Below are 25,200 nucleotides of genomic sequence, written 5' to 3' on the forward strand. Positions count from 1 at the left end.
ACGAGGAAATGAGTAACCACACCAATGTGACTTGCTCTATTTGTTTTCCATGAGTGTCGGAGGGTTGTACACAAAAAGCATGAGAATGTGTGAGAGAATTGTTTAGCATATTGATTTTTCAAATATAAATATAATGGGAGATAACGTCGACCAAGTGAGTAACCAAATCAAACACGAGTTAAAAAATAGAAGGAGAACGTAGAAGCTAGGGGACGACACGCGGCGGGCTACGAATGCGTGACGGCGAGAGGTGGACGCAGGACCATTGGATGCGGGGATCGGACGGCGGAGAGGGCGCGAGTAACCCAACCAAAGCAGAATTTAAAAAGAGAAGAAAAGAAGAAGAACGTAAACCCAAGGAGATAATCTCAGGTGACGTGGCGGGGCAGGGAAGGGGATGACACGCGGCGGGCTACGAATGCGTGCGTCGAGAGGGGGGCGGAGAGCCGTTGGATGGGGGAGAGATCGGACGGCAGAGAGGGAGCGAGGGGATATTGCTTTTTGTCGTGCCGTGTCGTTTAAACGAGGTCCCAACCGCCGCCGGGAAAATAGTTTGGTTGGAAAGAGGGAAATTTCCCGGCGGCCGGGAAAGTTTACGACCACCGATAAAATTTACCGGCGACTTCGAAGATCTTCGGCTTCATCTTCTTCTTCTTCATCGCCATATCTTGCTCCGCCATAGCCATTCCTCGCTTGCTCCCTCTCTCCAATCACATTCATTAGCACCACATCTGGAAACAGGGACGTCTCTGCAGAGTTGACGGGAACAATTTGAATTCGCACCCTACCGGGAACGGAGAGAAATCTGGAGACGTAAGAAGCCATCTTTGCCCTTTCAGACCCGGAACGGGGAGGACTCTGCAGAGGTGAAAGGGGGAGCAAGTTGAATTCGCGCCGGAACGAAAACTCCCCGAGGTGTCTGAAGAGAGGTAAAAAGGCAATCGTAGTCATCCAGTTCCAGTTTATGAGCTCTACCGTCTCAGGTGGAAATCAGCCGCAGGTTGGCGCGAATCAAGTTGGCGTGCTGCGTAATGGATAAGACCGCAGGCAGGTGCTTGGCCGCAGGGGATGGCGCAGTGAACAGGGAAGCGGCGACCTAACGGAAGGAAGGAGGTTGACAGAAAGGGGGAAAAGCGTCCGTCCTTTTCGAGCACGAGCGGAGGGTGAATATCAGCAGGGAAGGGGAAAACGGACAAAGCAGGGGAGAAGGACTGCAGGTTTTGTTTGTGTATTGTTTGCGAGCACGAGAACAATGCCGGGGGAAGTCGAGCCACGGAACAGAGAGGAGACGGAAGAAAGATGGATAGAGAGCAGAGCAGAGCACTCAGCAACAGAAAAAGCATTGTGGAGCTGCTGTAGCATCCGATTCGTTCACGAAAATCGACAGAGAAAGAAGATGAATGGTCGCCGTTTGGTTGGCTGATTCTGCGGCCGCAGCAGCAGCAGCAGCATCATCCCGTTTTTGACACAGAATCGAGCATCACGCTAGCATCATTCCAAGCATCGCCAGAGCTTCTTCTTCTTCATCAATCACACCACCTTCGATCCTCAAAATTCGATCCTCAAAAAGCTATGGCGGAGCCGTAATCTCTGCTGCATTTTTCTTTCTCGTCAACATCAATCGTCACTCTATCTCCCTTTCTTCGTTGTCAATCCCTTTCCTTTGCTCAGAATCCCCACCCCGGCCCCCCGCACTCAACCTCTCACCGGCACTTCCTTATCCCCTTCAGCTAGCTCCCTCCCTCTCCCTCTCGCCTTCTCTCTGTCCTTGCTTGCTCCAGCTCTCCTCTTTCTCCTCTGCCTCTCCCTCTCCCTCTGCTCCTTAACGCCCCGTTTTTCCATTCCATTTTGGCGTCCATTTTCTACAATTCCTGCCCCTGGTCGCCTTTTCCTATCTTCCAATTTCCAGGAGCTCTGTCTTCTTGCCTGCGCCTTGAAGGCAACCCTCGCAGCCTGCATTTCTTTGGCTTCCTAAGTCGCTTGCGCGATCGTTCCTTCAGCAATTCGCTTATGCAATCTTTCTTGTCTCCCACGGAAAAAATCGTCTTTCTGTCTCCCATCACCGGATATATTTGCGACTACAAAACTGTCCGTTTGTGATCATCTATGACAAAAGGGTCTAACAGACATATTACGCGAGAAAGAAACTCTGCTCAAGGCGTCGGCATTTCATTCCACGTGACTGGGTGATCGTGTCGATTGTTCGCGACGCTACCAGCAGCTTGGCCAGAACGTGTGGCCTTCCTCTTTGTCACCACAGCAGATGTCTGGTACAAGGGAGCCAGAATACGTAATTAACACCAGAGGAGGATCGGTCCTCGGGAAAAAAACCATATTGAAGAGTGATCACTTTCCAGGGTGTCAAAATAAACGTCTCCAACCGCAAGTTGAGGGCGCTCCTAATTACCGCCAGGTGCTTACCTGCAATTGAAGAGTGCTCCTTGAAATAAATGTCACTGAAAGTACAACTGTTGCTTGAGAGTGCATGATATTAGCTATTGTCTAACTCTTTCCACGCGCTGTTTACCCTATGCGATGCGCAAGTATGCCAAACGAATCTTATGTGGTTACAATTGGGATGTTTATGGAATGAGTTTCTCCTTTCAATGGAAAGTGCTGGGGAATGGGAATTGATTTGGGTTTTAAATCGGAGCATTTGTGAGCTCTTTTGTAAAATGTCGATAAGTTTGTTGTGTATATTTTGCTTCGTGAGTTCATGTCCTATTTGTGTTCTTAGTGTGTGTCTTTGAGAGAGAGATTTCACTGAAAATAAAAGTATGTTTGAGAGAGAGAGAGAGAGAGAGAGAGAGAGAGAGAGAGAGAAGCTATGATTGATATGGCTTCATCTACTTTCTTTGAGCAGTTCCAGTGATGGAAATTACTTAATCAATTGTTGAAATTCTGTTCAGTGGTACTTTGCAACGGCCATCTTTTCTGTGTTTGAACGGCAGGTAGTATACGGAGATGGTAGGCCTACGTTCTACTGGCTTCTTGTCAAAAGAAGCTATGAGAAAATTCAACTTATAAGTCATACCTACGAAGCTATCAAGGTCTAGTTGCTTTAAATATTCTTTTGCCAGGGAGATAGCATTGTGCCTAGTGCACTTTTGAGTTCTGTGTGTAAGAGAGGCTATCGTGAGTTTCCAATCTTGATTTTGCTCTTCCAGTCTAGAAAGGGACTTCTGATTCAGGCCTTTCTTATGTTTTAATATACTCTTCCAATAGTGCTGTGAGCTTCAAATGCAGTACAATTCGTCCGTACGTTAAGGACTTGAATTGGATAGGGCCATGATTTGGCCGTTAAGAGTTTATTAGAACTTAACATTTATCGGGGGTGGAAAGTCTGCCCTTTCAACTAGTCATGACAAATCTGTGATGACGTGGATGGGAAGACTCACTGCTTTTTGCAATGCCCTAGATATGGGTGAGCTCATTATCCTGGGCCCTGGCCTTATGCAGACTTAATCAGTCATAACTCTTTGATAACAGCTACCTCATTCTAGGGTTACACCTAACATATCGGGCCTTGTTTTGTCTATGTTAGACTTACCTCGAGAGGTTAGTGGCTTTGCTATGCAAGGAACCTTTTTTATTTCCAGAGAAAAGAACTTTCTAATAATGCTTGGAAAACCACCCATGCAATTCAACAATCCGTGTGCTGCTGGTTGTGCAAGAAAATAAGAAGAGAAAAATGGGTTGGCAACCAGCTTTTTTTCAGAGAACCAAGCTCATTGGCTAGGGAATCTCTGAAACAGGGGCCAACAGCCGGGTTAGAAGACTATACATTCAGGGAATGCCTCGCATTGGTGAATATATAGAAGACATGTGCAGGCCAACCCTTGCAGAAGCACATCCGCCTCTGTGGTTGTCGAGATCTTGATGTCTGAGTCTCACCTATGGTATGCAGGGTGTGTAGATAATGTCTTGCCAAATGGCAATGAGGGTGGCTGCCGGGGGACCTGGTGGTCTCCCATCACCAAGCTGCAACAGGCGACCTAGATGTTCAAGTAGTGATGCTGGACACTGTTTCCTAAATGCTATCCTCTGTGGCAGAAACATGATTTTGCAAGAGACCTTTTTTGCAGTGTCAACGGACAACCACTTCTTGACTAGCTATTATGTAATGGACGTACTGCTGTGCACAGAGCGCATGGCCTGGTATATTCAGCACAGGGTTGAATGCTTACATGATGTGAAGTGGGAGACGAACAGGTCCTGGCAGGCTTATAATTCTCAGTACGAAATAATAGAATATTACGAAATAATAGAACACAGGATTCTCACTTACCACTGCCAATTTTGTGTTCTGATCCATTTTTGCCCGTTTTTTGTCCACATCTTAGTTTCTTGTTCATTAGCCAAAGCCATTAACAACGTGTGATATCATTCGGTTCTTCGCACATGATAGTGTGTTTTGGGTTGATTCAGAGTCTTGTACCGGTAAAGCATGCATGTGGTTTGTCCAGCAGGTAGTAGGTTTGGGTTACATGTGGTGGTTAGTGTCAATGAATGATCGGATTGCTGCTTGGGCTTGCTGTGGATGTTTCATTCTTCATAGACATGGTCTCATAATATATAGGCTCTAGTATTTTTGTATTTGCCCTGAGAAATTGGATAGCCAAGAATATGATGAGTAATGTTTACTGATATGAGAGCTTGTAAAGCTTCGACATGTCATTGATGTTGGACTTCTAAACCTCACAATATTACTTGAAGAATCCCTTCAAAAACTACATGAGTAAAATTTTCATAGATGCGAGAGCTAAAGTTTCTACATGTTCATTGATGTAGGATCTCTAAAGGTAAGAATAGATTTCAAATGAGTATACGAGTGTCCCTTAAAGATCTGCAAATTTTAGAGAGATTCAAACCAGAAGCATGCAGAAATTTGAGATGATATTTAGCGCTGATTGGGATTACCAATGGTTTATGTGGTGCTCTTGTGTAGGATCTACCATATTGGCCATCTAATGTTGTACATGTAACATAAGTAAGCCAAATCCTAGAAGATATGAAGATATTACAAGAAAGTAGTTGTCACATAATTGGAAATAAAGATCCATCATGGTCCTTAACACCTGTCCTCAGTGGTATCACGGTAATTCTTTCTATCTTAAATGGTACGTTGCCCTATCAGCTAGATTTAGATTTAGATGCTCGTTTGAGAGAGACTAAAATGAAATCGTTTAGACTTCACAAGCAGTTGTAGCTTGAATGAAGAGATTTGGACTACTTTTTGATTAGCCTTCTCCTTTAGTGCTAGCCTTCGTCATTCCTGAGTTTGCCCTTCACCTCTGGAGTGCCGACAGAAACTCAGTACGAAGACTTTGTATAAATGGATGCTCAAGTATGTGTGGGTGTGCGGATTTGTATGCAACAGAGACCCCAAAAGCATTAACTGTCTGTGCCACACCTGTGCGGGACTTGGGGAATTAAATTCCCTAGTGGGTCCTAGGGAATTGTGAATGTGCGCCCAATTACTAGGCAATTAATTCCTAGGGCCAAAGTGTGCAAAAGGGGGCCAAAAGAGTGTTGCAATTAGAAATTTCTATTTTTAGCACAAAGGCCTTCTTTTGGATCTAGAAGGCCAAAAACATCCCCAAAAGGAGCTAGAGCAGATTTCGAGGTTTGCCAGAGCCTGCTAGAGCTGCCAGAGGAATTCGCTACTTGCTAGAACCTACCAGGAGTTGCCAAGGAGCGTTGCCACCTGCTAGGAGCTACCCAGGAGCCTGCTTGGTGATTTCACAATTGACCAGGAGCCTATCTGCGGATTTTGCAACTGACCAGGAGGCTGCCAGGTGCTGGTCGGGCTTGCCAAGAGCTGCTACAGGTGTCGTGATCTGCCTTCAGGCTGTCCAGAAGCTGCTACTAGGTGCTGTGAATTGTTTCTGGCTTTTAGTACAGGGGCCTTCTTTTGGATCTAGAAGGCCATAAACAGCCCCAGAAGGAGCCAGAGCAGATTTCGAGGTTTAACAGAGCCTACTAAAGCTGCCAAAAGAATTCGCCACCTGCCAGAGTTGCCAAGGAGCGTCGCCACCTGCTAGGAGCTTAGGAGCTACCCAAGAGCCTGCCTGGTGATTTCGCAATTGACTAGGAGCCTGTCTAGGGATTTCGCAACTGACCAGGAGGCTGCCAGGTGTTGGTCGGGCTTGCCAGGAGCTGCTACAAGTGTCATGCTCTGCCTTCACATTTAGGGTTTTCCATCCCCGGTGACTTGTTTTCAGAGGATTCTTGGCGGAGGAAGGCTTCTCTTTGCCTGCTTTTGCCGTTCCTGGACTTGTTGCTGGCTGGTTACTGCATTTGGAATTGATTCCTCACGGGGAAGGTGGATTTATGCAGTAGTTTGTGGCCATGAAGGCTCCAGGTTGATTTTGACCTGTTTTGGGATAGCGATTTGGTTTGATTGCACCAGAATCTAGCTGTGTGGGAGCTGTCTTGCAATTGTGCAGCTGTGTCTAGCTGGTTGGAGACTTGGTTGTGCAATTGCACATGGCCGGACCCTCGCGCCCCAGAGGCTCAAGGTAATCAGGTGTAAATTATGGAAGTCACAAATCAAAAGTCCCATAATTTCACGTCTTTGTGACAATGAGAGCATATGTTTATATCACCCACTATTGGGCACTGATGATGTCGGTGGGGATGTCATAGTAGCTTGTCCTTTCAATGTGTGATGGTGGAGTTCATGGTTTTCAACCTTATGAGTGACGATCATGAGATTGAAATTGCATTATGTTGTGTTTTTAGCGGATGAGTTTGGGAATGTTCCGGGGTTCATCTAGGTATATGGCCTTGACCTTTTTAGGGTCAACCCGAATTCCCTCAGCAGAAACTGCACCATGTGTTGTGTTTTTAGAGGATGAGTTTGGGCATGTTCTTGGATTCATCTCGATATATATTCCCGCCATACTAGCGGACATGCAAATTTTACCTTATGCCGTTTTTGTCCATGTTGCGGCTTGTTGATATTGCGATGATTCTTTCTATCTCAAGTGGTGCGTTGTCCTATCAGATAGATTGTCTAAGCATTTTTGGGTGAGACTGAAGTGAAATTGTATAGTCTTCACTAGCAATTGTAATTTGAATGAAGAGAATGTGGACTACTTTTTGATTAGCCTTTAACCTTGTTATCCTTTGTCACGTCTGAGTTTGCCCTTCACAACCTGAGTGCTGACAGAAACTCACTACAAAGACCTTTGTATAAATGGATGCTCAAGTATCTGTGGGTGTGTGGATCTGTAAGTGTCATGAAATCATATTTATCCCAAGAAATAAAGAGAAATCTTTATTAGATTGACTTCTGTCAAAGAAAGCTGACTTAGGTTAACTATCAAGAGTTTTATTTTTCTTTGCTTTGCATTGGTCAAGAGAACTGTGGGGATGCCCACAAGGGAGTAGGAATAGTCCAAGAATCAGAATGCATGCATTGTCTAACCTCTCATGGTTTAAAGTGTCGGATATTGTTTATTGAATGTAGGACCTAGAAGAGTGCAAAAAGGTCCAAGTGCCAAAAAGTAGGTTCCATGAGAACAAAAGTACCAAAAAAGTGGCACCCCACTTTAAAAAGGGCTTACTAGAGTTGAAAACGAAATTCGGCGCCAAAATTGGCGAAATAAAGCCCAAAAGCCAACTTTATAAAGAAAAGCAGGCCACAACTTTCTGGAGCCCATACTTTTGGGCTGGTAGCCTAGTCTATAAAGAGAGAGGCCTTGTACCCTCAAGAACACAGAGTGTCCCACGAGAACAAAAGCATGAAGAAAGTGGCACCTCACTTAAAAAAGGGCCCACTAGAGTCGAAAACAAAATTCAGTGCCAAAATTGGGGAAATAAAGCCCAAAAGCCAACTTTATAGAGAAAAGCAGGCCCCAACTTTCTAGAGCCCATGCTTTTGGAATGGTAGCCTAGTCTATAAACAGAGGGGCCTTGTACCCTTAAGAACACACAGTGTATTCTACTCAGCCTCGTGCTCTTTTTTTTTTTTCAAAGAAAGGAACCTTCTATTAATGCTTGAAAGATTTCATACAAGACAACAGCCCCGAAGGTGCTGAGTATGGAAAAAACCAAGAAAAGGTTGAAAGAAAGAAACCGGCCTGTTCCAGAGAAACCGAGCTCACTGCCTAGGGGATCTTTGGGACTAGGGCTAACAGCCAAGTGGGGGGACTATAGAGCCAACAAATCCCTCGCGGAGTGAAGATGTCACAGGCCAAGCGTTGCAGAAACGAGCACGCCTCTCGATAGTCGCCTTGGAGCTTGGAGTCCCACGCTCCCAAGTGGCACGTAGAGTGTAGATGATATCCTGCTAGATGGCATCTAGTGTAGCTGAGGGTGGAACCGGGTGCTCACTACAATGGTTAATGGTTGTGATATATACTTTGTGAGCTGTAAATAAGTGCTGAAGTGATTAAAGGTGATTAGAAGCCGGTTTCATTGGTTCCATTTGCCGGGATACCACACACTCTTTCTCAAGAGGTGGGCCTCGGTAGTTTGGTGGAAGGATATCTTTGCTGCACTTTTTGATAGCTGAATATTACAACCATAAACATGGTGAGTACCCATGAGCAAGAGAGTTCCACAACTCCTCAAAGGAGAAGGCAGGAAAGCCTTAATGATCCAGCTAGTGTACAGCTGCAGGGAGCACAACAAATGCCTTTTGAGCGGGCCACACATGAAGCTACAACTAAGCTCAACGGTGATACTAGTTCTAGCAGTGAGTCAGATGATGCTACCACGTTGAATGCACAGCTTGCAAGTGTAGTAACTGCTTTGACTTAGCTGACAAAAAATTTGGCTCAGATTGTGCAAACAAATGCCAAGAAGAAGAAGAAATCAAGAAAGCACAAGCACGGAAAGAGTGAGTACACACATGCATCAGCTTCTCATGGCGGACCGCACACTCATGCATCAGTTTCCCATGAGGGACAGCCATCAAAAATGACTCAGAAAGTGACTTCCGAGAGAGAGGAATCCCCCAAAACAGCACTTGAGAAAGAGGTACAAAAAGTACAGCCAGTGCAACAGTATGAGCAGCCAGCACAAGGCCTTGGTTTGGGTACTTCTACTCCTCAAAATAATAATGTACAGTCCATAAATGTGGCTCATTCACCTTAGCCATATTTGAGGCAGCTATTTGAATATTTTGGTACAGATTCTATCTTTGATGCTATGTTGATTTCACCGCCAACTGGGCATAGAAAGCAAGCCATGTATGACAATGTGGGAATGCAGCCAGGCATGCAAGCCATAGCATATGCTCCCATGCCTAATGTTCAGCCAAGCATGGCTCTCCCTAGTGAAGGGAATGCTGCAAAAATACAGCCATCTTTGGGACAGCCAATATCAAATGTATATAAAGAATTTAAGGAGGGTGGTTCTCATGTCAAGTTTGAGACATATAATGGAGTACAGGACAGGTACAAAGCCCTCACATTCCTTCAACAGTTTGATGCTGCATTTCTCGGGGGTTTGTTTACAGAAGCATCCAAGATGAGGAAGGTTGCCACATTTTTGAAAGGCAATGCACTTAAGTGGTACACCAACCTTATGCTTCATGGAGATGCACTTGCTACTTGGCTGGAATTTAAGCAAGTGTTCTCTTCTACTTGTCTTACTCCAACTTTTGAAGTTGAAGTACGTTCACACTTTGAAAGAGCAAATAGAGAGGTACTGTTGTGGATTGCCTAGTGAGCTACGTGATTATTGCATCAAAACCAAGGTGGGTTCTATGACTGAATTAATTGAGAATGCAAGGACAGCATATGCATGGATGCAGGAGAAGAATTTGGGCTTCATGGACAGTAAGAAAGAAGACAACAAACAGGCTGCCGAACACCAGGATAAGAACATCAAATCTGAAAATAAAAATTATGGCAAACGACCGTTTCAAAAGGGAGGAAAAGCCCAATTCAAAGCTGGTCAAAGGCGTGGACAGCCGTACCAAGTTATCTGATGAAGAGAAAAAGTCACTCATGGAGCAAAACAAACGTCTTATATGCAAAGGAGAGGGACACTGCTCTTATGATTGCCCATCCAAGAAAAGAGACAGATCAGATGATGATAAGAATGGTGATAAACAGGCTGATCGGAAGGGCAAAAGGCCTAAACCTTCCGCAGGACTTCTTCCAGATGTGATTGGGAGTTTGCCACATGCACATGATGAAGAGGAAATGAAAAAGACTGAGATGTGCAGAGCATGGGGAAAAATTAGAAATAAGAATTGCTTGTTTTTCTTTGATTCTGGGGCAAAGGCGAATTTCATAACTCCTGATATGGCAGGAAGGCTTGGTATCAAGCTTGAGGAAATGGGGCCATCTGGCATGTGTGATATGGCCAATCCTGAACTCAACACACCTGTCACTCCTACCATTGGCAAGTTGAGGATGCATATCCAGTGATATCAGGATGTAGAGGACTTCTACATTATGCCTTTGCCACAGTGTGATGCTTTGCTTGAGATGCCTTGGATGTACAGGGTGGGGGCTGATGTGCAGATGAGAAACAAGAAGATTTCTTTAACTCATAGAGGCAAAAATCATGTACTTGATGTAAAGTTGAAAGGGGAGTCCATCCTTCTTGTTTCAGCTTCTTGTATTTCCGATGTAATAAATGGTCATATTTCAGCGTACTTGATTTTTGTCAAAGAGGACAGCCAACCAGTTCAGGAAGGCTCTACTCTTTCTGCTTTAGATAGAGAAAGGGCTACTTTTATTTCAGATTTTTTTAGGATTGTTTCTTAGATGCACTTTCTCAAGAATTACCTCCCAAGAGGCCTGAGGATCATCAAATTGATATAATTCCAAGAAGCTCACCGCCTAATATACCTCCCTATCGTGTCAGTAAGGCACAATAGGAAGAGATAATGTCACAAGTGAAGGAACTCTTGGAAAAGGAATTAATATAGCCAAGTAATTCTCCTTACTGTTCCCCTGTGTTGCTTGTGCAAAAGAAGGATGGCAGTTGGAGAATCTGTATTGATTATAGGGCTTTGAATAAAGTCACATTTAAGAACCGTTTTCCAATTCCACGCATTGATGATATATTGGATCGGTTGGAAGGTTCCTCAATGTTCAGTCGTATTGACCTTAAAAGTGGATACCATCAGATAAGGATACGGCCTGAAGATGTCTACAAGACTGCCTTCCGCACTTCATTTGGCTTATATGAGTTCCTTGTGATGCCTTTTGGTTTGACTAATGCACCTGCCACTTTCAATAGAATGATGGACAGAATTTTTAGAGCACACATAAAGTTTGTGGGCACTTTCTTCGATGACATCATTGTGTTCTCTAAAAATGAGCAGGAGCATAGGAAACACCTCACTATTGTGTTTCAAGAGTTGAAAAGACACAAGCTGTTAGTAAACACCAAGAAAAGTGAGTTCTTTATGCATGAGATTCATTTTCTTGGTCATATAGTGTCAAAGGATGGAGTTAAGATGGATTCTGCAAAAGTTGAGGCCATAAGGAGTTGGCCAATTTTGAAAAATCTGCATGAAGTCAGAAGCTTCCTTGGGTTGTGTTCATACTATCGGAGGTTTATAAAGTACTTTGCAGAAATTGCTTCTCCCTTGCATGCTTTACAGAAGAAAGCTGTACCGTTTCGGTGGGGACCAAAGGAAAATGCAGCTTTTGAAGAGCTGACGCAAAAGTTGTGTTCTGAACCCGCTATTATCTTGCCAGATCTTGCAAAACCCTTTGCTGTAACTTGTGATGTATGTGGGAACAGCATAGGAGACACTTTGATGCAGGATGGCAGAGTGGTTGCATATTAGAGTAGAGTTCTTAAAGATGCTTAATTGTACTTGCAGACATACGAGAAGGAAATGTTAGCAGTGATACATGCTTTGACCACATGGAAACATTCTTGGAGCTGATTTTTATGTGCAGACACATCATCAGTCACTAAGAAATTTTCTCACGCAGAGAAAATAATCTGAAAAAGCACATGAGATGGGCTAACTTCCTCTCAATGTTTCATTTTCAAATTGTACATGTGCCGGGTAACAAAAATGTCGTGGCTGATGCACTTTCCAGGAAACCACAGCCTGAAGCGGTCTCCAAGAAACCGAGTGTTTCAGCAATGAGCATTGCTTACAACAATATGTTAGATGTGATGAAAGATCAGTATGTTAATGATGCTGATTTTTCAACTATTTATGATCAGCTTTCTAATGGTCAAAGGCATGATTACTATATGTTGAAAGAGGGTTTTATTTTGATGCATGGACGACTCTGTGTCACTGATTAGATGCGACAGAAAGTCAGAATGGAAAGTCATGCTCCTCCATATGCAGGACATAGGGGAATTACAACAACAATTACAACAGTGGAGCAATACTTTTATTGGCCATCTTTGAGGAAAGATGTGGAAGAATATGTGAGAACATGCATGGTTTGTCAGAAAGTAAAGTTTGACAGGTAGAAGGCACCTGGGTTGTTACAACCTTTGCCAATTCCGGATAGACCATGGCAAAGCATAGCTATGGATTTTGTGTTTGATCTTCCACGTACTCCTACTGGACATGATGGATTGTGGACAATAATTTGCAGGTTTAGCAAACAAGCCCACTTTGTGCTAGTAAGAAAGAAAATCACAGCAGATCAAATGGCCAAATTGTTTCTGCAGCATGTCTTCAAGTACCTTGAATCCATAATCAGTGATAGAGATCTGAGGATCACCAGCCTCTTTTGGAGAGGGCTGTTTGAAAATATGGGCACTACACTGAATTTTTCGTCATCTTTTCACCCTCAGTCTGATGGACAATCGGAGCAGGAAAACTCTACCATCTTGGATATGTTTAAATGCTATGTCTTAGACCACAAAAGCAAATGGGAGCATTATTTGCCTTTGCTGGAATATGCTTACAATAATACGGGGCACACATCCATAGGTGAAGCACCTTTTGAAATAGTGGAAGGTGCGAGGAAGATACCTCCCATTTTGCATACAAAAGAGAAAATCTTCGAAGCTGAGCGTTTTGTGGAAAGCCTTGAAGAGGCTTACAAGAAGATCAAATATGCCTTGCAAAGAAGTCAGGACAAGTAGAAAAGAGCGGTAGGATAAGCACCGCAAGGAATTGTTATTCATAGAAGGTGATTGGGTTTTGCTGCGTTTTCAGAAGGCAAGGCTGAAAAATAAGAAAGGCAAGGAAAGGTTGTACACAAAGCTGAACATGCCTTACTATGGTCCTTTCCAAGTTTCTGAAAAGATAAACGAGGTAGCTTACAGTCTGAAGTTGCCTCCGCATCGGAAGATACATAATGCCTTTCATGTGAGCTTGTTAAAGCATTATCATGGAGATGTTCCCGAGGATTTACCTGATGAGGTACAACCTGAAGTGAAAGAACGGGATGAACTTCTGGTCCCAGAGCAGATTCTGGCACACAGAGATAGAAAGCTCAAGGGTAAAGTTATCCGTCGCTACTTGGTAAAATTTCAAAATTACCCATCACTTGATGCGAAATGGATGGAGGAAGGTGAACTGGTAGATTCACCTGGGATATTGCAGCTTTACCTTGACGCTTTCCAGTTAGAGCCAACTGCGGTCTAGGCTCCTACATGTAGTTCAGCAGAGCGAGCATCTGGAGCATTACTTGGTGTTTGAGAGAGGGGGTAGCACGCCTACTCCCTCAGTATAGACGGACTCACTGTGATTTTATGAGGTCGCTTGATGACACTGTATGTTTCATCCGAGGTACTAAGCTGACAGTATTTCTGCTGTGAGACTTCATGATATTGATGCATCTTGACTATTGATCGCCAAGGATCACATAGATTTTGAGTAGTGTATATGGATGGATGCATGCCTCTCCTAGCCATATTTTCACTGTCTCTGTATACTATAGCTGCGGCTTTCTTGTATACTCTTTCATGCTATATTTCATGCTCGCTCTTGTGTTTTGGGGCAGCAAACTGTGGTTTGCTGTTTCAAGAGAGGGGTATGTCACGGGGGTGTGAAATTCTAAGTACTTTAATGTACTACAAGACCGTGACAACTTTGTTTTAAAAGTCCAAGCGTGGGCTTAATAATGTGTAATTAAACGCGGCATGGTGCCTAGCATATAAGCGTAATTATTTCCTAGGCCCAAAGGCATTCCAAGCAATTAAAAGAGTGGTTGTTGGGAAATGATGATGTTGCATTTTTAATGGGCCTGCTAGAGGGCCATGTACCTTCAGTGGCCCCCCTAGAGTTCTAGGTGGCTCTAGTGCCTTCTATATGCTCCTTTGCCATTCCTGGGCCTTCTAAACTTCACACGTGTGATTCTTGGGCCTTCTAAACTTCACATGTGTGGTTTTCTCTCTCATCTTTTTCCTTTGTTGAGATTTTGGACTGGTTTTTCAGCCTCCTTCAGCTGAATTCCGTTTTTCTTCATAACTCCTCACCTGTTTTGATTCCTTGACTTCCGTTTGGCCCGATGGCTTCCCCTCTGCCTCCCCTTCGTAGTGATATGCTTTTCACTCCGTGCGTTTGGTAGAATGGGCAGAGCTGAGCACTTCTTTTGCTGGTCGAATTGGCAAAAGTGGAATTTTCTGGACCTTTTTGCTTCTATAGCCTCCTGGGTCTCTCCTCTTGCAAAGCTACAGCTTTCTGTTGAATTTCAAGTGGTCCCACGCGCTAGTTGACTGGTTTTTCTCGGTTTTGGAGGACTTTTCGGCGATGAAACTTCTCCACTTTTCGCATTTTTCAGTGGAATTCTTGCTGGTTAGCTCTTGTAAATGCTCTTTCTTCATGCCTTTGCACTCCTCTTTGGCTGAGAATGCAATTGGGCATTGGCTACTATGTCCTCTTGGCGATTGAGGACTTGGTTAGAGTTTTAAGGGCTTGGTGAGTTGTGATTTTGTTGCTGCAATTTCTTTTTGCCATAAGCTATTGGTTGGCCTCGTGTGCCACCTCTTTCTTGGTTCACAGGTGCCCAGGTAGTGCTACATGAGTCATTCTTTGGTTGGGTACTTTGCTGATTTTATTTTGGAGCTTTGAAAAGCTTTGTGAATGCCATCTGGAAACCACTCAAAGTGAGTGCAGCTGGGGTGCAATGTGATTGCATCTAGACAGCCAATGGAACTGCACTCGGAAAAGAGAATGCCTTTGGGTTGAGCCTATGGGTCAAGTGCACTTATGTGATGGTGTTCTATGCTTGAAAGCCTGGCGAAGGCTCAATGAATTGGGGCTGCGTGCCTAGTTGCAGGGAAGGTCTCCCAAATGCAACTTGTAATCATTTCACTGTGAAATATAAAGAAATACCAAAAGGGGCGCCACGGTGTTTGGGGCCAATCGGGTGCACTTGTCTATGTTTGTTGAGCAGGGCATTCTAGCCTCCATCCCTTTTTCAGTGGTTTTGTTTGTGAACAAATGGGTAAATGCCAAATGGTGATCATGCAATGGTTAATGGTTGTGATATATGCTTTGTGAGCTGTAAATAAGTGCCGAAGTGATTGAAGGTTTAGTTCTACTGCCCTCTGAGTGATTAGAGGCCGGTTTCACTCACCCATCATAAGATTGCAGCGAGCCACCCAAATGTTCCAAGCCGTGATGCTTAACACCTCCCAAACACTGTTCTCCCTAGGAGGAGTAGTTAGGCTGTCAGGGGGGATTGCCTCGTGGAGTGCAATCCTCTGGATGCTCTGACTCTGTATCCGGTAGGCTGGGGAAATCTCATCAATCTGAAACGGGTGTCCTCCCTCTGTCAACCAAGCTACCATCACCCAGGTGTAGTCTCTATGAAAACTTTGCATACGTGTCATGATCCTGAGGGCTCCCATCCAGATCCTCGCTATGCTACGACAGCTCCACAGGCAATCGGGATAGTCTTCAGGACACCATTGAAGCAACAATGGCTTTGTCCCTCCACTCGCATTTGCTCCAACCACGGGCCGATGGGCAAGTCTCCGTGGGCGGCCAACCAGCCAGAAGAAGTATGAAATCTTCCTCGGCCGCAAGCTGGACCACAACTGCGTCCGAAACTTGAAGCGCACATCCCGGGACACTCTCTAGGTCACCCAATGTCTTCCCTCGAGGGGGTCCACCTCGATGAGTCCATTTGAAGCCTCCTACCAATCTGTGTGGTGTAGGAAAAGAAGGGCACCTCATCCACCGGCTCAGCTAGGCCGCCCTTGGAGGGCTAGAACCACTCTCCCGGATCCCACTGGACCTCCCTCAAGGGTCTACCCTTCCACAGCCAAAGGCGCCATCTAGAGGCATCTTGCTTTGAGATACTGGGAGGGTCAATGTGCCACTCCTTCCCCAAACGTCCTACCACTTTGATCATCTGCCAGTGTATTCCATCAAGACTCCCATCCATCTCGGGGTCACTCTCAATGAGTGGCTGAAGTAGGCCTCCACAGGTCCTACACGGAAGAAGCCGGGGTGCTTGCTGCCACGCTGCATCAACATCCTCAAGGGAACACCAGTACCGGGAAACTGCCCCAACCATCTGCTGTCTCTCCAAACATAAGTCCTTCCCACCAGGACTCAGGAATGGCTAAGTCAATCTTGCCCATCCGCTGCCCTGCCCCGCGCAGATGCGCTAGGGCATCAAGCTTCGCCTCTGTCTCCATAGGTAGTTTGCTCCAATGGCCAAAGAACCCTCTGGACCACTGTCCCACTGTGCCCAACCAATGTGAGTCCGCTGTCTGAGCATACGCCCCTCTTGATCTCTGATCTCTGGGTGCCGCATAAGGGGCTGGCACTCAAACTCCTCTCTGCATCTGGGCGGAGCATGGATGAGGCCTCATGCTCTTTTATGAGCCATTTGTTCAAACTTTATTCTATTGCAATAAAGATGTTCGGGGGTGTCCAGCACTTATTTCTAGGCCCTAGTGCGTGCTTTCTCTTTTCTTTTCCCCCCTCTCTCAGTTTGTTTTGTTCCCAGAAAAATCTGCTGCTGCTCCCCGTCAGATGAAGCTATCAGATGCTGTTTTTCCTTATTATCTGTAAAATTCGAAATCTGTCTTGGAGATTATTTGCTGCGAATTGAGGATCCAGCTGCGTTTCTACCAGAAGTGATTTGTTTTTAGGATTTCTGGGCTGATAACAGATAGGGTTTCTGGTCTGATTTCAGTGGTATCAGAGCTCAGCCTGTCACTCTCCCTGGTGACAACGGATCCAAAGTACTTGTGGATTGAAAGGACAGTAGTGATTTGGAGAAGGTAGATTTTCAACGCAAAAGATCCAACCAAGAAAGCTGTAAATTGATTGTGAATCAGTTCAGCTTGCTTCAGCCAAACAAATTCATCACAAATTAGTGAATAGAGTCCAAGCGGTTTGATTTGCAGGTACTCCCAGAATTTTGATTGATTTGCAGGCAGCCCCATAAATTTGGCAAAATCCGTGCTTTTTGGATCAGCTCAAGTTTCGAAAGAGTTCTACTTAGATTGTGATTTGAGCTGCATACTCACAATCTGGAAATTGGGAGCTGTTTGCATGTGATTTGAAGCGGCCCAAGTAGTGTTATGAAATCCTTGCGATTAATCAGGAAAGAGAGCGCAAATCAGAAGAACAATTTCCTATTCAAAGTCAACTTGCAAGCTGCTATTGTTCCTAGCGCTTGCAGCAATTGAGAAGGGGCAGACATGCGGATGAACAACCCATATTTGGGATTGTTTGTGTTGACAGTTCTTTCAGGACTTCAAGATTAGACACTGGAGAGTATTATCTATGTTGATTTTGAGGAACCAAAAACCCAATAATCACAAAGATCTAGAAAATTTTTTGTCTCTAAGCCCTGAATATTTGTGTGTTGTTTTCCTTGTTTACTAGATTGGATCAATTTAAAGCAGGTTGTGTCCTCTTTTGACCATGTTTGAGGCCTCAATAAAGGAACTGTTTCATTTGTTGTGTCCAATGGAAGTGATTTGCGTTAAACAGAAATGAAAAGCAAGATGAAATTTTCCTAGTCTTTTAAAGATCGCATTAGGCACATAGCATCATCTTACAATATTTTGTCTCATCACAGGTTGGCTGTCTACCTGTTTATGGGGTAGCGATCCCAACAATTGAAGGTATTCGAACGGTGCTTGATTTAGTGGGGGCAGGCAAGCATGGGTCCCAGCGACACGTCCTTTGGCACAATCTTCGAGAAGAACCTGTAAGAGAGACACCGGGGATCTTTATATGGCCTTCTGTTCAAACTAACTAGCTATTCATGGAGATCTCCCCAAATTTGAATAGACCGAGTCTACATTAGATGCTGTCAACTTTCGTCTTAATCCCCCCTAAACGTGTTTTTTTGGTATGAGTTCATAAGCGTTACCAATTTCTCCTGCATACAACTGTCCTGTCATTCCAAAAACTCTAGCCTTAAAAGCCGGGGGGAAATCTGGCAGAGGGAAAGCTTATTTTCTATGACTATTATTTCAATATCCTTTATAAACTTGAGTTTTGATCTGGCTGTTGAATCTGTAGATTTCTGAATCTGCAGCAGCAAATATAATTGGCCGCGAGTTATTTGCTTGTATTACTCATTAAGGTGAGGTGATTATCTTGTTAAGGTTATATATATCAATGGACGACCCTATGTTCTTCGTGAAGTGGAGCGCCCCTTCACAAACCTTGAATATACGGTGAGTGTACTTTTTCAGGTAAACATTTTTCACAGAAGAAATAAGTTTTAAAGTCTGCATGTGCTTGTCTTGTATCTTCTTTTATACTTCCAAGGGAAATTTAACCTCTTTCATTTCCAGGGAATCAACCGGGCAAGGGTGGAACAGATGGAAGCTCGGTTAAAAGAAGACATTTTGCAAGAATCTGCTCGGTACATGTTTTCTTGAATATGCAACGAGGTTATCAATTTTTAAACTGCCAGAGTTGACAATCCTGGTTAATCTTTTGCATGGTTCAGCTTCACAAGTAAGGTGCTAGTAAATGATGAATTACCAGATGGCCAGATGGTGGACCAGTGGGAGCCTGTATGTTTGGATTCTGTACAGACTCCACTTGAGGTACGTATTATTTGAAAGTTTGATTTCATTTCTCATGCTTCTTGGAAAGTATTTTTAATAGAGACGTTCTCTGCAGGTGTATGAGAGTTTGCAATCTGAAGGATACCTCGTTGATTATGAGCGAGTACCCATCACGGATGAGAAGTCTCCAAAAGAGAGAGACTTTGATCTGTTGGTAAGGTGGACTTTGTCGTAGAACCCTTGAAGCCTTTTTGGGGTTTTTCAAGTTATTGAGCAGATCATGAACCTTGATGAGTGGCTTAATTAACGTTCGTGAGATAAAAAGTGTATAAAAAGGTTAAGTAATTGAAATAGCAAAACTCGTGGGATAATGATGGAGTGTACAGATTTCACAATTCTGGTGATATTCCTAATAAGTTCGGTCTCATATATGGTACATGATTCTGTGAGTATTTGACAGAATAGGCAGTTAAGACTGTAAACATGCCTTGCCTTGTTAGAAGGTTCAAGTTGTACATTGTGTTTTTTGTGAACGTTTCTGTGGATGTGCTCTCTTTGATGTTTAAGGCGACACATCACTGGGTTGCACACCTTCCCTTCCTGTGTGCCCCCTGCCTTCTGCAAAGAAAGCATTTATCTTATTGGTTCTGAGGAGAAAGATTCTTGATGGATTGTGATCTCGAATAATGCAATGGTAGCATGTTACAGCCATGATGGGTACACAATGGACCCTTCTGGACATATTGCAGATCCAGACTGGGGTGTAAAATCATCAATGTATATGGGTTTATGCAATGATTGCCACATGGCTTCCCACATCCATATATAATTCATATATGGGATAATGCCTCATGGAGGTCCCACAAAAGCTCTGATGCTCAGATTAACATGATTAAGCACACTAGATCTATCTACTTGACAAGCCCTACCTTACCAGCCATCGCAGACATATGTCCTCAAAATGGGCATACACAATGAGGGCAGTAACAGTGGCCCAAAAGACAAATCAGTGCTAGGAATGAGCTCCAAGAATGTACTGCTTGTGTACGGATGAGCAGCTCCAATATCAGCCAAAACATGAACAGCAGATGGCCATCTCATGAGGGAGATTATTGATCCACAATTGAGGATGGTTCCCAAGTAGCCTCATCCTCAGGTAAGCCTTACCGCTTAACCTTGAAGTAAGTCGAAGTTTTACACCTTAAGACATGGCTCTCTGTAGCCTGATATTTTCTCAGGATACACGGAATATGTCTATTATCATTCCCTAGGTGGCAGCTCCTCTAAAACTGGCATGCCAGGCCCAATGCATTTCTTGACAAGAAAAACATGACATACATTGTAAATACGAGATGTTGATGGCAATTTAAGCTCATAAGTACCAAGCTTGCTCTCCTAATCACGGTATATGGTCCTTAAATCCTAGAAGCAAATTAGGATTAGTGCTTCCCTTTATGAATGCATATCTATCCTTGTGTAGCTTAAGATATATTATGTCTCGTTCTTGAACTCCAGAGTCCACATGCCGTCATCTTCTGCAGTGCTGTGGCCGTTTTGCATGCTGAAGCAAGGCCTTCCATTTCAGTTAACATTTCCTTCACAAGAGGAGTCCTAGTGTCCTGGTCTCCAATGCTGATGGGTACTCTAGGTTTGCAGCCATACAAGAGCTCATAAGGACTCATACCAATGGATGGATACGTGGTAGTGTATAGCAAACTGCCAAACATAGCCATTTATCCCAGACCTTTTGAGTATCGTGGCAGGAGAATCTAAGGTACTCTTGCACCCATTTATCCACCCTTTCTGTCTTCATCGGTTTTAGGATGGTGAGAAGTATTGGGGGTAGTCTAAGTGCCCATGATGACAAAGAGCTCCCACCTAAAGTTCCCCATAAACTTGTCATCTCTATCACTAACAGTGACTTGCGGAAGATCTTGTGACTTCAAATAAACTCCATAAATTGTGCTGAAACCGGTGAGGCAGAATACGTAGTCTTCTTTGGGGCAACGTTTGTGATCCTACCATGGTATGGTTTTTCCCTTTAGTTATGGTAGGTAACCTAGTGATGAAGTCCCATGCTGATGTCTGTCCATTTACCGTCATGGGTAGGGAGTGGCTGAAGCAGGCGTGACGGTGGTTGGGTTGAATCCCTATTTTGTTGGTATGCTACATAGCTCTTGACATGATCAATACAATCCTTCCTCACCATATATCTTGTTGAGTCCAATATAACCAGCTATGTGGGAAGAATGTAACTCCTCCAACGCCAAGTTGAAGGCTGAAGAGGGTGCTAGGAATATTCTATTCTTGTACCATATATGTGTTGTGTGTGTGTATTTCACCCAAAAAAAAAGTATGTGCTTGGGAGAAAGAGTAGACTAAGGCAGGAAGTAATTGAGAGTCTGTTGGTCAGTTTTAACCCTGAAAGTGGCTGTCGTAAACATAATGGTGCCCTTTTTGATAGCATGGATTGTTGCTAACCTCTCCTTATCACGAGTTGCAAATGTCAGCACTTTATCGTCTAACTTCTGTGCTTTCAGACGCAATAACTCCATATTCCTGCTTATCATGTGTGGGCTGATTCCACTGGTAGAAGAAGCCCAACCATAATATGAGATGAGACGAGGAGAAGGAAGGGGAAGGGGGAGAAGGAGACGAGGAGAAGAAAGGGGAAGGAAGGGGAAGTAGAAATGTCCTTGTTGGATTGTGATCTAACTATCATCTAAGATGGTTACACAATGGACCCCTCAAGACATTTTATAATCTAGACCGGGGTGTAAAATCATCTATGTATATGGGATTGTTCAATGATTGCCATGACGCTTTGTTCATTCATATACAATTCATAGGTGGGATAATGCATCATGGAGGTCCCACAACAGACTATACTAAAATGCCTATAACTAAAGCGTTGGTGCTCAGATCAACTGGATTAAACACACTAGAGCATATATTATTAGCCATATAGAAATGTTACTGCTTTTCCAGGGTATGATTCCAGTAGCCTCAATATGCTCATATCTGATGCCCATGGGATGCCTTCGTCTGTTGCCATATATGGGATGCTGTGGCCTGTTGAGTACCCTGCGGAAGGCTGCCAGTGAAGTTGCCTAGCTGCTAGCCATTCTTTGTTGTGCGGTGCTGTTACTCATGGTGTGCCCTAATATGTCATGCATGGCTGCTGCTTCTGCTTCCGGCTGGATGCTGTTAGATTGCTGTTAGATGATGCATCAAATGGGCTGGGAGGGTAGTGAGTTACATGTCCAATGGGTGATTCTGGTGGTTGGATTGCTTATGATGGCGAGCTATTACTGCTATCACCTCCATTTGTGGCTGTAGGTGGTTGTCTGGCTGCGCATGGTCAATGCTCTTGCAGGCTCCCTTGACACTTGGCGCTTGTGAAGGTCTCCACATAATTTGTGTACAGGTACTCTGTTTGGGAGCACTGTACAACTATTTTCCCTAGCTTAGCTTGTCCTTTTGAAGGGCTCTCACACGATCCTGACCATCCCAATGTTCTGTCTCACAAAAGAGAGTCTCCACTTGCACTACTACTTTGAAGTAGAGTCGATGCCCCACCTGTAAGCCCCCAATTGGGAAAGCTTGATACCTCAGGATGCATAACGGTAGATGCATCAGTAGGGGGATGGGCTGATGCTGCCATGTGGGCAGCAAGATGTATACCACATGGACAGCAGACAGAGATCCTTCTTAGAGTTGATTTGGGGCAGCCATATGGGCCACCCACACCAGCAGCAGTGGCTTGTATTTGGTGCTGCTTGGGGGCACAAGAGATGCAGCAGTACGCAGTGAGAGAAGGGCAGGAGAAGGGCTGTGACAAAGAGCGAACAACTGGTCGGAAGCAGCAGCAGGACCTGGTATGGCAGGTACAACAGAGGTACTGCAGGATGTGCAAGGGCTGCCAGGTGGGCTGCAGGGTCAGCACCAGAAGCAACCAACGATGGCTGCTAAGGGCTGGCTTTACATGCTGCAACAGCAGTTGGCTGACAGCTGACAGCGTCGGGCCAGATTGTCCTTACCAGACTTTAGTACTAGAGTATGCTTCAAATAGTTTTCTAGAACCTTGATAAACTTTTAAAGGAGCGATTTCATATTTTTTGCTATAAAAATGGGATTTGTAAGGAGATGCCTGCAGTACTCCAAAAATGGTTCCTTTAGCAATATTTGTGGATGTGTTTTTGCTTTTCTCTAGGGGTCAGTTTGTTTCAGTCATTGGATGAGTTAATTTGGCACCTTGGCATAGTTCCATGTAAAACACTTCTTTCTCTAAACCAAGGTAAGGAAATTTTGTCTTTGTACAGACCTCTGATTAGGTTTTTCTTTTTTGTGCTAGCCTTTGCCATTGCTGACTCTCCCTTCCTTTCCAAGAAAGCCATACAAACTCATAAGTAGGGGGTCTATATTAACTTATGTGTGATACATTAAAATTTACATATTTAACTTGCACCTAGGCATGGGCGTCATGACATGAAAAGACATTTAGGCATGCAGTGCAGACTATGCATGGTGGGGAAAATGGGTTTGGAGCTTGAGAGTGAACATTTCCCAAGTCAATACAACGCTTGACGTTTATGATGCCAACTTCCAGATAGGCCTCAGCTTTTTTTGACATTAATTTACATGGCAATAATACTATTATCTGATCAATGATGCCCGTATAATTGATTATCATGTGGATCCTATGGTTTGTCGTGGATTCTGCCCTAGTGGATCGTAAGATAAAGGTGATCATTGCACAGGCACTGATTAAGATTAGTTCTAGAATGGTAGGTCCTTGTAGCGGATGCACATAGTCATAGAAGAGCAAGCAGGTTTTGATTGATTTGCTCTGCACATTCACAGCATGAGTGGGTATGCTAGGTGGTTTCTTGCTTATAACTATTAACTTGTATACATAGCTTGATAAAGTGCTAACCTAGCTGCACACCATCCACTTGTCACAGCCTCCTTGGCAGAAAGCCAAGGCAGGGGCAAGTTGAATCCTTTTAACTAGTCACTGTGGATTCAATATGTCATGTGTTCATGTGTTTTTAGTTACTTTTAAGAGATTACTTTTCGTTACATTTTTAAGATTTGAAAAGCTATTAATGGTTAGAAATGATTGTAAATCGGGAATATTTGATAGCTTGGACGACTCCCTACCTGCCACAGGTGCAACATGTATCGCAGGTAGAGACTGACACAGCAATAGTTTTTAACTGTCAAATGGGGCGAGGTCGCACGACGACTGGCATGGTGGTTGCCACACTTGTCTATTTAAAACGAATTGGACTTTCAGGTGCAAATTCAGTGTTAATTGATTCTCTTATGGTTCAGATTGTGTGCTCGTGAGAAAGTAGAAATGATTTGGGCAACGTATGGTGAGGGAATTTGTTTATAACACAATGTACAGACTCTTTGGCAAGGTAGTCTCTGGTATGCAAGGTGACGTTAATGCAATGTACTCCTGTGTGTGATTCCGATAAGGCTGAAAACTTCACTCTCATTATGCTTTATGTGGACGAATCAAGATTTCTGATACTGGAAAGTCATGGATTGTCATGGCTTTGACAGGAATAACTAGAACCAGCTCCCTAGGACAGATACTTCAAGTGGGAGGCTTGTGCCAGGATGTACCTGATTCAGAAGAGGCAATTAGGAGAGGTGAATACACAGTCATCCGCAGTCTTATCCGTGTCTTGGAGGTAAGGAAAACAGATTATTGATATCTTAGAACTGAATTCGTGAAAGCGTGTGGTGGAGAATGATACTTTTTCCCTGCAGGGAGGAGTTGAAGGAAAACGGCAAGTTGACCGAGTCATAGATAAGTGCTCTGCAATGCAGGTATGTTGTCTGAAAAGGCTACCTATCGTTCCTTGAAAACCTTTTAATATGCCTAGTCCATCCCGTTTTAGTTTAAAAACTTTACAATAAATATTATTTTCCTAATGCAGAATTTGCGAGAGGCCATAGCAGGGTATCGTAACAGCATTCAGCGACAGGCAGATGAAAGAAAAAGGGAAGCTGCACTGTCTTTTTTTGTTGAATACTTGGAGCGCTATTATTTTCTCATATGTTTTGCAGTGTATATACACATGGACCAATGTGCTCTTACTCCCCAGTCTCCTGGAAAAAGCAGTTTTCAAGATTGGATGAAAGCAAGGCCTGAACTATACAGTATTCTGCGCAGGTTTGGAATCATCTTGCATCTTGCCCTAGAGTGTAGGATTTTTGAGTGAAGCGTCTATTCTCGTTTCCTAATTGTGCTAAGTAAGGTCTTATTGTGTAATCGGAGAGCAAAAGAACAGT

The 25,200-nt window shown here is 44.0% G+C and overlaps 2 protein-coding genes across 2 annotated transcripts in view; one reads left to right on the forward strand and one right to left on the reverse strand.

Moving 5' to 3' along the window:
- Positions 1 to 568: 568 nt before the first annotated feature.
- On the reverse strand, positions 569 to 1,460 carry LOC147891923 (uncharacterized). Its single transcript, XM_087387945.1, has 2 exons — positions 1,195 to 1,460; positions 569 to 1,142 (listed from the first exon to the last, which is right to left on the reverse strand). The coding sequence occupies exon 2, from the start codon at positions 949 to 951 to the stop codon at positions 613 to 615; it is 339 nt and encodes a 112-aa protein (XP_087244071.1). The 5' UTR covers positions 952 to 1,142; positions 1,195 to 1,460; the 3' UTR covers positions 569 to 612.
- Positions 1,461 to 1,713: 253 nt separating this feature from the next.
- The window catches only part of LOC147891924 (metal ion-binding protein), a 127,970-nt gene continuing 104,483 nt past the window's right edge, over positions 1,714 to 25,200 (forward strand). Inside the window, exons 1-10 of the mRNA XM_087387943.1 lie at positions 1,714 to 2,413; positions 17,946 to 18,077; positions 18,481 to 18,552; positions 18,673 to 18,743; positions 18,831 to 18,930; positions 19,007 to 19,105; positions 24,064 to 24,190; positions 24,466 to 24,596; positions 24,676 to 24,735; positions 24,846 to 25,081. Coding sequence (XP_087244069.1) covers positions 2,264 to 2,413; positions 17,946 to 18,077; positions 18,481 to 18,552; positions 18,673 to 18,743; positions 18,831 to 18,930; positions 19,007 to 19,105; positions 24,064 to 24,190; positions 24,466 to 24,596; positions 24,676 to 24,735; positions 24,846 to 25,081 — 1,178 coding nt within the window. The 5' untranslated portion in view covers positions 1,714 to 2,263. The remainder of the gene's footprint in view (positions 2,414 to 17,945; positions 18,078 to 18,480; positions 18,553 to 18,672; positions 18,744 to 18,830; positions 18,931 to 19,006; positions 19,106 to 24,063; positions 24,191 to 24,465; positions 24,597 to 24,675; positions 24,736 to 24,845; positions 25,082 to 25,200) is intronic.

The sequence above is a fragment of the Dipteris shenzhenensis genome, chromosome 17 (assembly GCF_047967505.1).
Source record: "Dipteris shenzhenensis isolate YYH24624 ecotype China chromosome 17, Dip_SZ_1.0, whole genome shotgun sequence".
NCBI lineage: Eukaryota > Viridiplantae > Streptophyta > Polypodiopsida > Gleicheniales > Dipteridaceae > Dipteris > Dipteris shenzhenensis.